Source organism: Stegodyphus dumicola, chromosome 12, assembly GCF_044657685.1.
Source record: "Stegodyphus dumicola isolate Sdum_Otavi_A_Nest chromosome 12, ASM4465768v1".
Taxonomy (NCBI): domain Eukaryota; kingdom Metazoa; phylum Arthropoda; class Arachnida; order Araneae; family Eresidae; genus Stegodyphus; species Stegodyphus dumicola.
Genome location: NC_140779.1, coordinates 106,813,593 through 106,830,968, shown reverse-complemented (window position 1 = coordinate 106,830,968; position 17,376 = coordinate 106,813,593). Strand labels below are relative to the sequence as shown.

General features: G+C 32.0%; 1 protein-coding gene across 2 annotated transcripts in view; it reads right to left on the bottom strand.

Annotated features, from left to right (window-relative positions):
- LOC118203919 (uncharacterized) overlaps positions 1-17,376 on the bottom strand; it is a 98,769-nt gene that overhangs the window by 16,436 nt on the left and 64,957 nt on the right. For both annotated transcript variants that reach the window (XM_035376236.2, XM_035376226.2), the window contains exon 2: positions 16,538-16,974. In XM_035376236.2, the coding sequence (XP_035232127.1) occupies positions 16,538-16,771 (234 nt within the window). In that variant the 5' untranslated portion in view covers positions 16,772-16,974. The remainder of the gene's footprint in view (positions 1-16,537; positions 16,975-17,376) is intronic.

Genomic DNA, 17,376 nt, shown 5'->3' with positions numbered 1-17,376 from the left:
TTACCCTAAATTATTTCTTATTTCCCTTTCGTAGTAAAACTACCTTTTTAACCTGATAGCTTAAAAATTTTTTTAGGAAAAAAGATAGAACACCGATTCGATGAGAATCGTAAACCTGATATCAATGGTAAGCAAATCGGTAAGTAAATTTTTATAAATATTAATACTTATGGAAACATTATGATGAATATGAAATTTAAATGCTATTTAGGACACGACATAATCTCAAAAATGTATTTAAATGCTATTTTAGCTCACGCAGCCTACACATGAAAATATCCAATAAACGGATTTAGTAGTGAGTAGGCTTATTTAATTATAAACACACTTGGCTGTCCAATTAAACCATTAAAAACTAAAACCTATCTTGCAGGAAAATGGATTCGTTTATGGGTATAAAATAATCTCAACAAATTGGAAAAAAAGAAAAAAAAAAGAGCTCTTTTGAAATCTGAAACTCTTTTTTTTAACTATTTGAGCGTTTTCTTTTCCTGCTTTCTTTTACTTTTGCTTCGCCTCTTCTGCTCAGATTGATTTTACCCGGAAAAGAAAGTTCGGTGAGTGACCCGTTACCTGTAACCGGAATTACGTTAGCTAATAACGGTATCTGACTCAGAAGAGGGAAAGAAAGTTTAAAAACTCCGTGACCTACTTCAGCCTATCACATTACAGTCCACTGCGAAGAAGAAGAATTTAACGTTAACAGCAGTTTACATTTTTATCATTTATCAGAAAAAGTCTTCTGTTGTTTACGCTCAAATTATTGATCTGATTTCATTATAAGAGAAAAATCTCAAACTGATGGCTCGTGAAACCATTTCAATTGCGCATTTTTGCATTAACAGTGATGAAAAGATTTCAAGATTTTAGTTATTTGAAGTCAGAGTTTCTTTTATTAGTTCAAAGGGGCTTTGTTCCTGATTGTTTGTCCTATATTGTTTTCGTTTTGCGATTTTGCGTTGGTTCACTATAAATGTCCCTTTTTTTTTAATTGAAAATTTTAAATCCTTGTGCACCACATAGTATTACACAAGGCTTCCAAAGGTAAGTAAAAAACAAACAAATACAACAACACAACACAAAATAAAATAAAATTACTAATTCACAGATGACACGTAAGAGATAAATTTACAGAAGAAAGAGAAAGCCATTTTATGTTGCACAAATACGTGAAGAGGGGGAGGAAATGTAATATTCACAGAGTTTAACCTAGAAATGAGTTCCTTTTGTCCTTCCTTAAGCTTTGAACAATAGAACAACAAATGTTCGACATTTTGCACTCCCCCGAAACTGCATGAACACAAGTATGTACTAGATAATTTAAATCTCTTCAGATATGAATTTCAGTCTGTGAGGAATGGAAGGAAAATATAGTTTAGTCAAAGAGGCAATAGTAGAATTCCTGTATAGTTCATTCTACTCGAGTATTGTATCATCCCTACTTTTGTTCTTGTAAAATGACTTGGGAAGTATCATTGGAGTAATTATTTGAAGATGTGTAGCCTGTTTTGCCAACCAATCAGCCCTTTCATTTCCCAGATTGCCACTGTGGCCACGTACATGAGAAAAGATAACATCAACACCTTTATTATTAAGGTCTTTAAGAAGAGCATGGAAAGTGACAATTAATTTATTATATGAGAAGATATTCCTAAGAGAATATAAGGATGAAAGAGAATCAGTGCGAATAAGAAATTTAGCACTTAGTGAACAGTTGTTAGATATCCACTTAATTGACTCACTAATGCACAGTAATTCGGCTTGGAAAACACTGCATTCATTGGGAATTCTAAAGAGTTTGTATTCCAGTTCAGAACCATGATGGAAAACGACATAAGCTAATCCAACTCGATTATTAATTTTACTGCCATCTGTATAACACAGAACAGGGAAATTATCATCAACAGAATTGTCATAAATGATAGTTTGAATTGGCAAACGATTGGCAGGATGAGGAAGATCTTTAAACAACACCTTCACTTTTCAAACTGTTGCCACCAAATGTCCTGCATTATATTTGAAGAAATTAAATAATAAAAAATCTGCATAAATGTATGTATATTTCTCGCATTGTGATAAAACAACGGTATATAGAGCTATCGAATTTTGAATTGACGTAATCCTACTGCGAATATGGGTATGTGGAAGCCCAAATTTGGAATTTGTTTGATTATCGGTTTCCTATTTCGTAAAATTTTAACGAATTTTTGATCAACAAACACAAGGATTTCAAAGCGAGCCATGGCAACGTTGTACAAAAAAAATATTTTTATCTCCAGCGCATGAGACTGCGTATCTGAAATTTTAAAGATAGGCTCAATTTAAAACTATTTTGCGATAGTGCTCTTGAACTGAATTTTATGGTTTAAGTGCGAAGAACGCGATATTTAATAAATAACGGTAACAGACAAAATGCTAAAAAACGCCCCCTTGGACGTAATTTAAACTCTGAAACCTTTCAGATTTTTTTTAAGTTATTTAGTTTATTATTTCTTTTATTTTCACTTTCATTAAAAACAAGCAAGAATAACGCACAAAAAAATCTGTAAAATGGAATTAACTAATTTAAAATGTCATATAAATCTTATTCAAATATTTGGATTTTCTCTGAAATGTATTATGTCTAAAAATTTAGGAAGTTTCCGCAATCCGTTTTCTTCTAATTTAAATTACATTAAGTTATTTAAAGACTAATTAAACATGTAATAACGATTTTAAATAAATATCAGTATTAAATCTTAATATTTAGCTATATTTTAACAACAAAGTGTTACCAATAAAAAATGTCTTGCACGTACCAAAGTTTAGATTTACGATAAAAAGAATCAATATAAATTTGAATTTTTTTCTTTACGATATTACTGTTTATATATGTTTTGATAAATATTTATAAAATGAAATTTAAAATTTATTTAAAATATTTTTTTATATTTACACATTCCGTCATGGGATTTTTTTTTTTTTTTTTTTTTTTTTTGTATCTTCTCAGAAACAACATCACTTTAGAAGGGAAAGAGAAGTTTATAAATGTTTACATACAAACATATGTATTTTTTTATGCCTCGAAGAAAAATTTAATGAATAAGAGAACGAGGCTAGATTGTCATTATTTATTCTGAAATTTTATCCCATTTGGAAATTTTTTTCTTGAAACAAAGAAAGCGTTCGTAATCTATTTACTTTTTGTTTAAATTAAAGAAAGTTTTTTAATTATTAATTAAGCATGTTAAAATTATTTGAAAGACATGTTAGTCTAAGAATTTAAAATTTAGCTGTCAGTACATTTGAATTGCAAGGTGTAACCAACAAAATATCTCACAGGTACTCTTCAGAGAGAAGAATAAATATAAATTTAGATATTTTTTCTTGTGGCGTTATCATAACTGTTTATGTATGTTTTGATAAATATTTATAAAAAAATTTAAATCCATTTTTTTTTATTTTAACAAAAAAAAATTTTTCTATTTGTTAAAAAAAATTTCTGCTCAGTTTTACTTCTTTGTACGGAGTAAAGGAAGTATTGTAGTCACGAAAAATTTCGGGTACCATATTTCAACGAAAATACCCATTTTGACTGCTATCGAATGCAATTTAACGATGTTTTTGCGTGACATCTGTACGTAAGGACAGAATAAAGGACTTCCCCCCAAAAACGGATTATAAAATGGATTCAGAAGAGATTTTTTTTTGTGTCGTTTGTACAAACGTATGTGTGTATCTCGAATAACTCAAAAACGAGTAGTCTCAGAAAGTTGAAATTTTGTATATAGAACTATAACATGTAGTCGTGCACCACCCTTCTTGGTTCAAATTGGCCGCATCAAAAGTATATAATATGTATATATATATATATATATGATATTTTAGGTACGTAGGAGGAATCCGATACTTTTTAGTATGTTTCAATATCCGTCGTGGCTAAGAAGACAGTAGTGCCTGAAGGTAAAAGCTATGATGACGCAGTTAAAACAACTGAGCTTGAAGTAGCACAATCTTTATTGTCATGCATATCAAACCATCTTAGTGGACATTTATCTAGTCATAAGGAAGTACGACAATTTCTATGTACATTGGTTTTTTAAAAGGTACGACGTAAGCATTTTAGCAATAATTTGCGAGCGATATTTATACCGAGTATCTGCAGAAAGTACCCTTAGCTATGATCGGTTAATTTTTAGTTTTAGTTACCTTCTTCAAGCAGTATTATGTAACTTGAAAAGATCTTGAATTTGAGAGAACAGACGAATTTAGGAGGGAGAACACCAAATCTAAAATTGTTAATTTTCAGGTCGCTAATTATTCTTAAAGCAGCCATCGTATTTTGTTATATAACAAAACAGTAACAGAGTGTATATATATATATACACTCTGTTACTGTTTATCTCTCTCTCTCTCTCTCTATATATATATATATATATACTCTGTTACTCGGCTTAATGAGTTCAGTTTTATTTTTATTCTAATATGCTGGTTAATTGTGCATTTTTTGCTTTAAAAATAATTGAATTATATTGTTCTTATATTCAGATTAAGGTTTTTATTCCTTTAGTTAATCTGCATGCAATAGTTGTAGAATCATTAACAATTTAAAACTTGTTTAAGTACGACTAAACCTAATACAGTAGCCATATTTGTTGACATTTGAAACTTAGCAGAATAGAAAATTAGTCAGTTTTTGCATCTACAGTGTCTTTTTGCCGAGTTGGACCAAAAGTAAACTTTCAGTTTTGTGCACCGAAAAATATACCTTGGTAACCGCTGACCAGATTGCTTGTTTTCGCGCAGAATCTCTAATTTTAATTGTAAAAAAAATTTTTTTAACCTGTTTTAATTGCATTTTGTGTATTTTTCTATATTTTCAGTTTTTAATGATGATGTTCTAACATTTTGTGGCAACAGTTTGAAAGTGAACCGACATTTATAGGAGTCCGACGTAAAATGCCAAAACGAAAGTAATAGTCCTTCGGGACTCAAATCCCTTTGGACTAAAAATCTATCCTATCAGCTGTTTTTCGATCGCTCATATAATTTGAGTTTGAAAATCACTGTAGCAAAAGATAAAATTTGAAAAAAAATTTTTTTCTTTAATCGTGAAAGATATACTCCGTGATATCTTTTAGGTATTTGTAATATGCTGTCCAAGAAGGAATTTCGGTGCGTTCAACTGTTATTTCGGAAGATAAGGTATCTCATATCTCTGTTGTTTTAGCCACAATTACGATTGTTTTGCTCATTTTTTTATTATTATAGAGATAATCATCATTACTTTTCCTTTTTTGAGGGTAAACTGGTTAAATGATAGCTTCTTCAATTGACGAATAATTGAAATTATTTACGATGATACTAGAATGAACTGCGTAATAAATGTTTCCAGAATGGGACAGGAAAACAAATATACGTGGATAAGTGACAAAAAACAGATACACCAGCGCAACATTTTTATCACCACTATGTTTGAACTAATTACCACTAACTAGAATAACTAGATATTAAATCTCTTTCAAGAAAAACGCCAGTTATCATTTCAGAAATATTTATAGGTCATCTTAAAATCTGTTCTTAACTACTAATTAGACTACTTTTCTGACACCAACTTCAACATCAGATTATCAGAGATTGTAACTAGCTTGAAAGCATGAATTTTTTAAATTTATTTTTGATTTTTTATTTATACCCACAGATACAGGTTCTAGTACAGTGACTGCAACCTTAAAAAGTATGCAAGAAGAGTTAACAGTTATATATGTTGTTATTGTGTGACTAATCTAGCCTATCTGAATCAGATCAAATCTACGAAATTCATCGTGGCAAGAAAGCAAGATCGCACCTGTCGTTGGCATACGCACCTGTCTTTTACTACAGTCGTTGGCATACGATCGCACCTGTCTTTTTCTACAGTGACTGTCGTTGGCACGAGCCTTGGGCATCATGCAGGTTACATTACGACTTTGCTCAGTTCCGCCCCCAATTTAGAAGGAGAGCACCCAAGGGGGACGAGTCTGAAGGTTTCCCAGCCTTCTTTCCCTACCACCAACTTCCAGAGAGGACTTCCAGCTAGCCACATATTTTGAGTGCCCCATACTACCCAGACATTATACATTTAAAAACATCCTTGCCTTCTGCCGGTTTCGGACCCGGGCCCTTCGGCGTGGTAATGAGACTCACTAACCACTACCCCGGTTGGGCAGCTAACAGTTATTTTGTAGACAGACGCTGAAAATCCATCAAAATAACAAACTGGTTTTCATCACTTCACCTAAAGTGAAGAAATTGCATTATGAGAAATGTAAAGTTACTTGCATTGCTGCATAATACTTATACGAAAGTATTTTAACTGATGTTAAGTAAACTAAGATTTGGAAAATTAAATTACAATTAATTACATTTCACTATAACCAAATGAACCCCGCCGTATGGTATAATAGTTAATGAAGTTTAACAATTGCCACTAGATCCGGGTTCAAATCCCATTGTGTTTGTAATGTCTTTGCGTCATAGAGTTCTTAAAATGTGTAGAGCGAAAAGTCCTCTTCAAATGTTGGCAATATTTTTAAAGGAGATATAACACTTAACGTATTTCATTCCTCTACTGCCTTCTCGGTCAAAAGTAAAATAGCCTTATGTGTTTTGCTTAAATTAAATAATCCAAATAATCAACTGACAAAACATTGAAGGGAAAGAAGCGAAATAAATAAAAAATGCAACTGCAGATGAAAATTAGTTGTGAAATGAAATGTAGCGAAAGTGCAGTAAAATTTGAATTATTTTAGTTCCACTGTGAACTAGCTAAACAGTTTTGCTACAGATTCTTCACAAGCGAATTTTTATTGCTCTATCGACATGAAATTCATCAACAAATTTTTAAGAGGAAAAAAAGTATGTGCAACTGTACCAAAAGCATTTTCATAAATTAATACATAGCTGGAGGTCTTCCCTTATTTGGAAATGTTCTGTCAATTCCATGTACAAAACTGAAGCCTATATATACAGACTCATCTATTTATAAGTACAGAAATATATAATTTGCTTCCAAAATTTTGGCTGCTGCTTGATTACGTAGGCCATTGATAAAGCAGTAATGGGTAGGTTCGTCACAGGTCAAGCTGTCAATGAAATGGCCTAACTGCATGAATGTTGTCCTACTCTTACCTTACTCTTACTTACGAATATTTATTATTTTTCTCTGAGTAATTCACGTTCATGAACTCTCAAAATAACAGACAGAAAACACTGTTAATCTCACATCAAAAGGAAAAGTAATATCACGTAGTAAAAAAAATGTAGCACTCATCGATCTTTTACTGTTTGATCCTAACAGAAGTTAAACACTTTTTATAGCACTAGAAGGGCACAGCTCCAGCTCACCCGGTCAAAATGTAAGCTAGCCATAAGCCGTCTGTTCAGCAGCAGATGAGGACCTCCAGCGACCCGGCCATATATTTACTTTGTTACCTTTAAATATTAGCTTAAGCCAGATTCGAATTCCTAGCAACTAAAATGTTACCTAACGTAACTAAACACACGCAACTGGTGAGTATCAAAAAATCTCACTAGACTTTGACATTCGCACAAAGAACATCAAAGTATTTACGATATTAGCAAGTGATCACAAACTTCTCGTTAATAATAATTAAAGAGAGACAGAATTCTCTGATGCCTTTTCTGTTGCACATAATTAAAATGACTGCCAGATCATCTAAAAGCATTTCTTTTTGTGGCATCAGTTCTTGGTTTAAATCAGTGGTTCCTAACGTGGGAGACAATTTCTGGTGCGCCAAGGAAGTTTCAACGCATTCTTAATTACGAATCAATTTACGACTATAAATTAATTGTTAATTAGTTACATATATTTATTTATTAGCACATCATTTTCTTTTAAGAAACTTCTTTTTTTTTTATTCTCTCTTTTTTTTTTTCACAATAACTAATATCATGCATATGGATCTCATTGCTGATCTAAAATCACTGCGCAAATATCAATGTCCAAGTTATATGCCACAGTTTACAAAACTACGTCCCGTGCATAAACTTGCAATCAATATGACTGGTGTAAGGAACTGGCGTAACTGCTGTCGAGGAAATGCTTGAAGTAACATCATTCGGGACAGCATAACGCTTGTAATACAGACAGAGTTAAAGCATATTTCTACTGTTCAGCAAAATTTCCCATTATGAGCGAAGAAGTATTTTTTTAATCAAAAATATTTTTTTGTCATGACACAGGCACCTTATTTGCCAGATTTCGTACCCCCTAACCTCGCTGTTCTCTCTTGTCAAGATCGTTCTAATGCCGTCAACATTTCAAGCTATCCAGAACAACACGAGAACAATCTAAGATAAACTCGAAAAGAGGCATTTGAGCTTTCCAGGTATGTTAGCAACGCTAGTCCAATGGATGTTACTTCGAAGATGAAGAGTTTGTAATTTTTTACATTTCAAACGGAACTGATCTACAAACATTCTGCGAACTTTTTAGCCATAGAAATATCAACAGTAACCTAGAATAAGCAATTATTTATTTTACGATGAAAAGCAGTTTCCCCCCCCCCCCAACATGTAAAATTTTGTGACTTTTTGATAGTCATCTGTGGCTTTCATCTTTATTCTGCCGTTTCGTTCCGTCAACATGATATTTATCCACGTGTTCTGGATTTTTCGTTTCTAAAATATAGTAACCCTATCCTAACTGCAACAACACTTGCAGATGACAGGAGGTCACAGATAGCCCTAGGTAATACACAGAAGATGGGTTGGGTGTATTCTAAATGTTCGGAGGAAAAATGTGACCTTGAGGCGTCTGCGAGCAAACGCCCATAAACGGTTATGCATTACAATAATTATATATTCAAAAAGCGAATTAGAAAAGATAACTAAGCAAAGCTTACACACACACACACACAAAATAAATAAACAAAAATTAAGGTTTTGAAACTGAACCTCGATAAACATAGGAGATACATAGGATATATGTTAGTGGGCTTGCAAATCTTTTAATACTGATAAGCCTTAAATCCACAATACTTATTTTTCAATAAATTAAAAGCATTAAATTAAAAAATAAAATCTGAAAGATTTCAGATTTTAAATTACGTCCAAAGAGGTGTTATTTTAGCATTTTGTCTGTTACCTGTATTTATTAAATATCACATTCTTCGCACTTAAACCATAAAATTCAGTTCAAGAACACTATCGCAAAATAGTTTTAAATTGAGCCTATCTTTAGAATTTCCGATATTTGTATCTCCAGCGCAGTCACATGCACTGGAGATAAAAGTATTTTTTCTGTACAACGTTGCCATGGCTCGCTTTGAAATCTCTGAGTGCCATGGCTTAAGCAGAAATTCGTGAAAGTTTTAAAAAATAGGAAATCGATCATAAAACAAATTCCAAATTTCAAATTTGGTCTTCCACATATTCGTAGGAGAATTATGTCATTCAAAATTCGATGGCTTTATGTATCGTTGGTTTATCACAATGCGAGAAACTTACATACATTTATGCAGATTTTTCATTATTTAATTTCTTGAAATATAATGCAAGTGGCAACAGTTTGAAAAGTGAAACTGCCATTTTTAGTGAACCAGCGCAAAATCGCAAAAGGAAAACAATAGTCCTTCAGGGACGAAGCCCCTTTGAACTAATAAAAGTACTACTGTATACAGTTTTTGTATCTGCATATTAAATCTTACCTCTGATATATATGTATTTATCAATATTTGGATAATTTACTTCTGTTTGAAAAATTCCCTCTATAGTATTTTGATAACATTAACCTAGTTATTGATGACAATAATCAATGTATTTTCTTTGTTTGATGTACAAACGGCCGGAACTTCAGTAATTCGATAGCAGTATCAGAATGATATCATTTATCAGCAATCATATTAAGTGACGTCTACTGTATATTAGACACATGTTAAGCTCATTTCATAAATATAATTCGTTCCTGAAAAGCCGTTCCTAATCCGAAATATTAGTATATGGAAACTATTTTCCCCACAGGGTTTCGTGTAAAACGGTTTAGTCCGTTCCTGCACTACAGATGATTGTTTATTTAAAATTTCTTTACTGTTCAGTGCGCAAGTTCATAACAGAAAATCTAAAGAAATTGTAAAGCTTCTATACTGTGTACGTTAAGTTACAGTTGAATGTGAAGAATCTTAAGAACTGATAAGCGAATAATCGCTTGAGTTCGTGTGACAGAAAACAACAAGGTAGAAGGGTGAAATAACCCTTTATTATTCCAAACAGGTGTAACAGAACTCCGTCTTGGAGTTGTACAATAAAGCCGACGCTCGGGCTTGAACTTAAGAGACTGAGAACTAAACTAAACTAATCTTAACTAAAAAGATATAGCCGAAGCTATCAAGATTCTAACGGAGTTGGCCCCTTAACGCTAATTGACTGCGAAGCTATCAAGGGCCTAAAGTAATAATAGGTTAAGAGAGAGTAGCCTAAAAAGGTGGACGCGTACTATCCAGAATCTCTGATTCTCTCTGACTAAGACAGTATAACTTCGCAGTTAAATACCACTCTTCCTCAATTTGCATTCAAACGTGATTCTAGAACTACGTTCTGGCTGGAAGTGGTAAGTTGAAATTAAGAAGCGATAGGATAGGAAGTTTAACTCAGAATTTAACGGTTAGCTAAATAAATATAATCCTTACAAAATCTTTAAGATAAAAGAAGGTAAACACAACGCTAAACAGGCATAATGGACGACAATTTAATTTAATTTTATCATACCTGCAAGGGAGGAATCAATGGAAAGAGACGACGCAGAGAAAAGGAAGATGGGTTATTGTTTGGATGAGAAGTCTCCTTCCACAAGTAATTGTCTTTCTCTAGCATCTTTTATCTTTTATTTATCTATAAGAGCTACTCGACTTTGTTTGGGACTCACTAGGCCTCCTTTTCACTATATTTATCCAATGTCATTTGCTGCTGTCTGAACAACGTACTCTCGATTATCTGGGTTAATGTTGGAGAAGCAGGTCACGGTAACTGAAAAACACCGATAATCCAAACTATCAGTTTTCATGCTATCATCAGTTTCCAAACTATCAGTTTTTAAAGAAATATAGGTGTTTATTTCTTTAAAAAGTCAGCCCTTTTACTTTGATTTGAGAATGTTTAAATTTTTGTCGAATTTCACTGCGTATTTTCCGATATGCTATTTTATCATAACATTCGAATCTCTGTCGACGCAGTGCAAAAGTTTTTCAACAGAAATCATTGCGATTTCGGAAATAATGTATCTTCTTAGTTTGTATTTTCAATATCACTTTCTACCTCTTTTCTTCTTGTGGCATTTCAAACAATATCCGCATCACTCGAGCACTGAAAGACTCGAATTGTCATCGAACCTTTCCTCGATGCTCTCCCGATCGACATTTTCGAATAATTTTATATTTCCAATTTTTTGACATACGACTTCAGTTATTACCTCGACTTGATCGCAATTTGTTAAATCTCTGATTTTTGCAACAGGAAGAATCGTTTCCATGATCGAACCAGTGCTATTGGTTTTACTTTCGACCAAGCTTTTGTTACTCCATATATATGGTATCCAATACAATCAACGATGGCTTCGATTATGCACATACGGAAAGGAACTGCACCAGGTAATCATTAAAACTAAACCTGAAGATGCAATTCAGCGGTTTTTTAGAGCATTCTCGGACTTGCGGGTGTTTGTTTTTTATACAGTCTCACGCATAGCGTTGAGTGTACGTGCATGGGCGCTGCCACCCACGGATAATCCCCAAACTGGATAATCCACGCTCGGATAACCGAGAGTACACTGTATTTTAAGTGATATGTGCTTTTGTCACTGAAAATAGTAGCTGTAGCTTGCTACTAATTTATCAGGACGATATCATTACAAAAAACTTTTCCTCTTCATTTTTTCATAATTTCATGGATCAAATATCGTGTTTTCCTCTAGAGAAACTTCTTCCACAATCGCCTTTTGCTGTTTCTTCTGTATCTGTCCCAAATCTATCTCGTTGAGCTCAATTTTAGGTCCTCTAATAATTTCTCCGTGTCTCATTGTTACCTTCCAAGCCTTAAAAACCTTATTTTATCATAATCGATTATTATTAGTTGACTTTCCTTTCCCTCATGATTTCAGTTTTCTGCCGGAATGTAAATTTTAACAATGTAGTATGTAAAATCTAAGTGTGTTCAGAAGCAGTATTTAAGCTGCGTTTCAAGAGTTCGTAGTAGTAGCGGAGTTAGTTCCAGAGTTTATGCTGCGTAATTACTCTCTACAACTGTTCTCTAGTTGGTGTTTGCCACCCTCTTCAGATTATATATATATATAGATTAGATTATATATATAATATCTCTTCAGATTATATATATAGGCTTGGCTTTGCTGTGTGCAGCCGATTTAGCGGTTTAGATAAATAAGAAGCCAGTCGTTTAGTCAATCCCAATTTATTGCGATTTTACATTTTTTTTATTTTCTGTTCAATTTTATTTAGCCAGAAGTGGTGGTGAATTGTGAGCACCCAGTGAGTGCATCTTGTTAAATTTAGTTCAAATAAAAAGATTATTTAATACCTTCTTCTGCAGTATTTGTTCTTCAAAGACATAGCGAGAATTCAGCTATGCAGTCTTCTACATAGGATCTACTGTGAATGCTTGCCAAAAGACATATACACTACAGCCCCATTGTTTTGTTTACAGACTCAGCATAATAACAATATAATAAATAACAGACAATAAAAAACTCCTATAAGCCCTCAAAATCTCTGCCTTCAATACAATCTGGCCATTATTTCCTCCAACCTGAAGGCGTGATACTCTAAGTCAGTGTTTCTCAACCGTCGGTCCGCAAGAAATATTTGCAGAACCTCGAAATATCCAGCTATCTGTCCAAAACCCAAAGTGTCATCGGCCGACAACCGATATTACAACAGCACCTACATTACAATAACAATAGTTTACTAGTCTAGAAAATATGATCGATGATGAAAAATATAACAAACTGAACGCTCTACTTCTACGATGAAAAAGTTATACAATCTGAACGAAACTGAACGATGTGAAGTATGTATCTAATAGCCTTTCATAAATTGCCGAGCCGTACACTTAGTACACTAGTTAGCGTGCCCCTGGTCTGCCTTGAGTATCGCTGATTACTTGAACGCTGAATATCTATCGTAGCGTTTAAGGCGTCTTAGGTTAGGTTTCGCTTTTTATCTTGCTTATATTCTCTGCACGCTTGGACAACTGAAAACTATACACTAGTTTTAATAATCACTGAAATTAATACTGTGCTAGGTAGATTAAAAATCAATAACCAGGATGAGTAAGAAGGAAACGAAAGGCACATTATTAAATTTCGTGTAAAGACCAAAGAAAGAATTCTCCAAAACCAAGTACGTCGTCCGCCCCTTCGAATATAGATGAAGGTGAATATAGTCCACAGTATGCCAAAAAAAAGAAAAAACTTTGTAAGGCACTATATCGCAGACTATTTGAAATATGGTTTTGTCCTTTGGCCACAATCAGAAGGAAATTGTCTAAAACCTGAATGTGTTGTTTGCAGAGATGTTCTTTCCAACGAAAGCATTATTGTTTATTCCGATTATTTCAGTTGTTGCCACTTGAGAACAAGACAAGTGGCGCTTCAGGTATGGTAGATAAGGGATCCTCATTCGCTTGTCCAGGGACCGTCACTGATAAGTTTTTATATGCAAAGGTTTTCGTGATTTTTTTTTTAATATTGTGTGATTTTTCTCAAAATTTTATTTACTTATATATGATAATTATACTGATATGTAATAATTGCAACATTTACATAGCTTTACATTTAAATATGATTGTAGGCAAATGGTAATAAGAATATTACGATTAACTTATGTATTAATTCTTTAATACCTTGTAAATTTTTTGGGGGGGAGGGAGAGTGAAAAAAAGCCACCGATCCACGAAATTTTTTCGTACGCTTTCTGTCAGAGCTTTGTTAATGAGACTTAAGTAGTTACAGGCTACCAGGTTATCTTAACCTGTAAACCTTTTTTTTTTTTTTTTTTGTTGCAAATACAGAATTGCAAAGATTACAAGATTTTACTTTTATGAAGTCCGAATTTACGTTTTTTCCTTACCATTAAATATAAACGTTAATAACGCACCAGGAAATCTATCTTAGGAACACATTTATATGTGAACAGCCTTTTTCATTGTTAAAATTTAATAAAAACTCGATTGATCGGTGAGCATCTAAAATCTAAAATCTGTGATGAAGGTAATTTCTAGTAAATTTTTTATAATTGTTTTTATAACTGTTTATAATTGTTTGCATGCAAACATATATACTTTTATTTATACGTCGAAGTAAACTTTAATAAAGAAGATAAAGATACAAGATTCTTATTATTTAATCTCAGGTTTTATTCCATTTGGAAAATTTTCTCTGAAAACTAAGAAAGTTATATATTATATATTATTATAACAGCAGAAATTATATATTAAATTATATATTATTATTATTATTATTATTATTATATATTTAACAGTTTTAAAAAATGATGTATGACACACTTTCCTTGGGACGAAGAGAAAAGGCAGGAGGTATTTAAACTGCTGAGGAAGAAAATCCGACGAATAGCGATCGCCTTTTAGGAAGAGGAATTTTATAGGCTGTATTCCAACTTATCAAGAAAGAATGAGCTGTAACAGCGTTGTCACCTTTTCAAAATTGCTGACCCGGGCATTTTAAAATCAGAATGTTTAGGGAAAAAATATCTCCTTTTTTGTTTTATTCACAGTGAGAAAAAATAAATATTTTTTATTATTATATTTTTAATTTATAATTATTACTTATTGTAATCTTTATTAATATTATTATTAACTTATTTATTATTATTTATTAAAACTATTGAATTAATTAATTTTAAGATTAACAAATTGTTTTGTCTACTTTAATTTTATTAAAAAAATTCAGTAGTAATAAATTTGTAATTGTCTCTGTTAAGCAAAAGGTTTAAATAGCAACAAGACTAAAATTATAAATATTATCTCTAATTATTTATTTTCTTATTACTCTAATTATTATTACGTACGATAAATTTATACATTTATTGAATATAAATATTCAGAACTTGTTGACTTACCTTGAATAATTAAAATAGAAATTAAAAATTTATAAATTGAAACTGGCACATTCGCTTTACAATATGATATACATTTGAGGGTCACAAATTCAAAATTATATTTTTGGTACTCCCGGCCTTGGGATAAGTTTGGGTGGGGCTGACATTATATTCATTAGCAGTTAAAATAAAATACTCGCTAATAATTTTGTAAATTTATTTTATTTCATCACAATTTTAGAATTTCTACGGAAGCCGGACAATTTAATAGATAATCTGGGCAATGAATATAAAACCGGCCTGGTGCAACAATGAATAATACACATTGGTCAAAAAGGCTAAACCAAAATAAAAATCCAATGTTCTTTTGGTTTAGCCTTCTTGTTTGAAACATTTCCCTTAGGTGATTAAATTATTTACAAAATGTGATGCTCTTCATCACATTTTGTTAATAAATTAATCATCTTTGGCTTATTTTATTATTTTCATTTAATTGTTTGATATTTTATTAATTCTGTATTTATCATTAATTTAATTTACTTTATTAATAATATTTGCATTTATTTTTTTTAATTTAATTTAAATATTCATCATTTATTGCTGTATTTTCCATAGGGTTTCAGCACTTAAAATTTTTAGAAATTAAGCTCTGTTATGCGTCAAATAAAACAATGCTATGCTACGGATATTCTTTCTACGCATTCATAAATATAATACCTAGGAATTTTATGTTTCGAATTCTTACAGTAAGGAAAATCAGAAAATATTTTCACATTTAAGGAATTTAAAATAAATAAAGAGCTTTTAAATATATTTACTCAAAATAAACAATAATACATAGTTTCGTATTGTAACAAATTGCTTTAAAAATCATTTATATTCAAATAGTGATTGGCTAAATAGTTAATTGCGTAAAATTAAAAAAAAATAAATAATTCTTTTTTTTTTTTTTTTTTAATTTTCTCTTCAAAAAAAACTATTCAGTTAAAATTTATTTGCATGTTTTACATATAATAACTGTATATAATTTTACATATAATTTATCTGCATATTATAGAGTAACCCTTATTCTGCTTTTATCAGTTATTTATAATTTCACCCTTTACTTTAACAGCCCTTTTCCGTTTCCTTACCAGAAATGTAAATGAGGAGTTTAAAAAGTTTTTAAGCTGAGGTTTTTGGATTCTAAAACAGAGGGTGTTACTACCTCTCGAGGTCACGTTACTTAGTTTTGCCAGTTCTGATAAGATTTTAATTATTCGGCTGTGCGTTTGCAGCATTATAATTAATTAACTTTTACCTGTCGAAAATGCCACTGAATTAAAATTTGTTTGCACATTTGACATAAATTGCATTATCACCCCTCACCTTCACGATTGGTAAAACAGAAAACATGATCACTAATTTAAAATTTATGCAAAAGCCTATTTTACCTTTTTCTTGGGCTTCTTTTCTTTCGCTTCTTTATTGGCATAAATAACGTTGTTATTTTCTTTGCTCTTGGAATTCGAATCGGTTTCCGACTTCTTACACTTTTTGATTACTTCCTTGACATCTTTCTCCATCCTGACATAGGCCGGCGCTGATCGAGTCATTTTGGAGAAGATACGGAACGTTTTCTGCCCGTTCCGAATTTTTGTCTGATCGCTTTTCGTTTTCGTCAGCATGGTTGAGATTCTGAACTGATGGGGGAGATGGAAGGTGGGAGGGATAGTAGAGCCAGCAGCCAACCAGGAGGAATCAAAACACAACCTTCGAATAGCAACCACGTGCTTGAGATCAAAGAACAATTTGGAGGTTACCGTTGACTGAACTTTGACCTCCGTCGATCAATCCGGTTTTTAGTATTTATCGTCTGTTCCTGTTTTCCCTATAAATGAAAGAGAAAGCTGTGAGATAAAATAGATATGAAAATCATCTCATTACAATCGAATATGATCTGATTTCATATTCCAGAACAATTATCGATTTTAAGGCAAATATGCTTAGATAAAATTTTGTGTTCTAATAGATTAGTGAACCTTGTTCGGATCTCTGCATATATTTTACTTTTTAAATATTTCAATTGCCTATTTTAAATTAAATATCGTTTTTAATAGCGTTATTGCTTTACAGCTGTTAATAAATGTTTACATACATGTAAAAAGAAAAAGCACGATTGCTGAAAAAAATAGTAGAACAATTTACCTGGCTTCGATGACCATATTTACTTGGCTACCGCTAAACTTATGATTTGTCTAACATCAGAAAACCGATATTATTGTTTTCATTG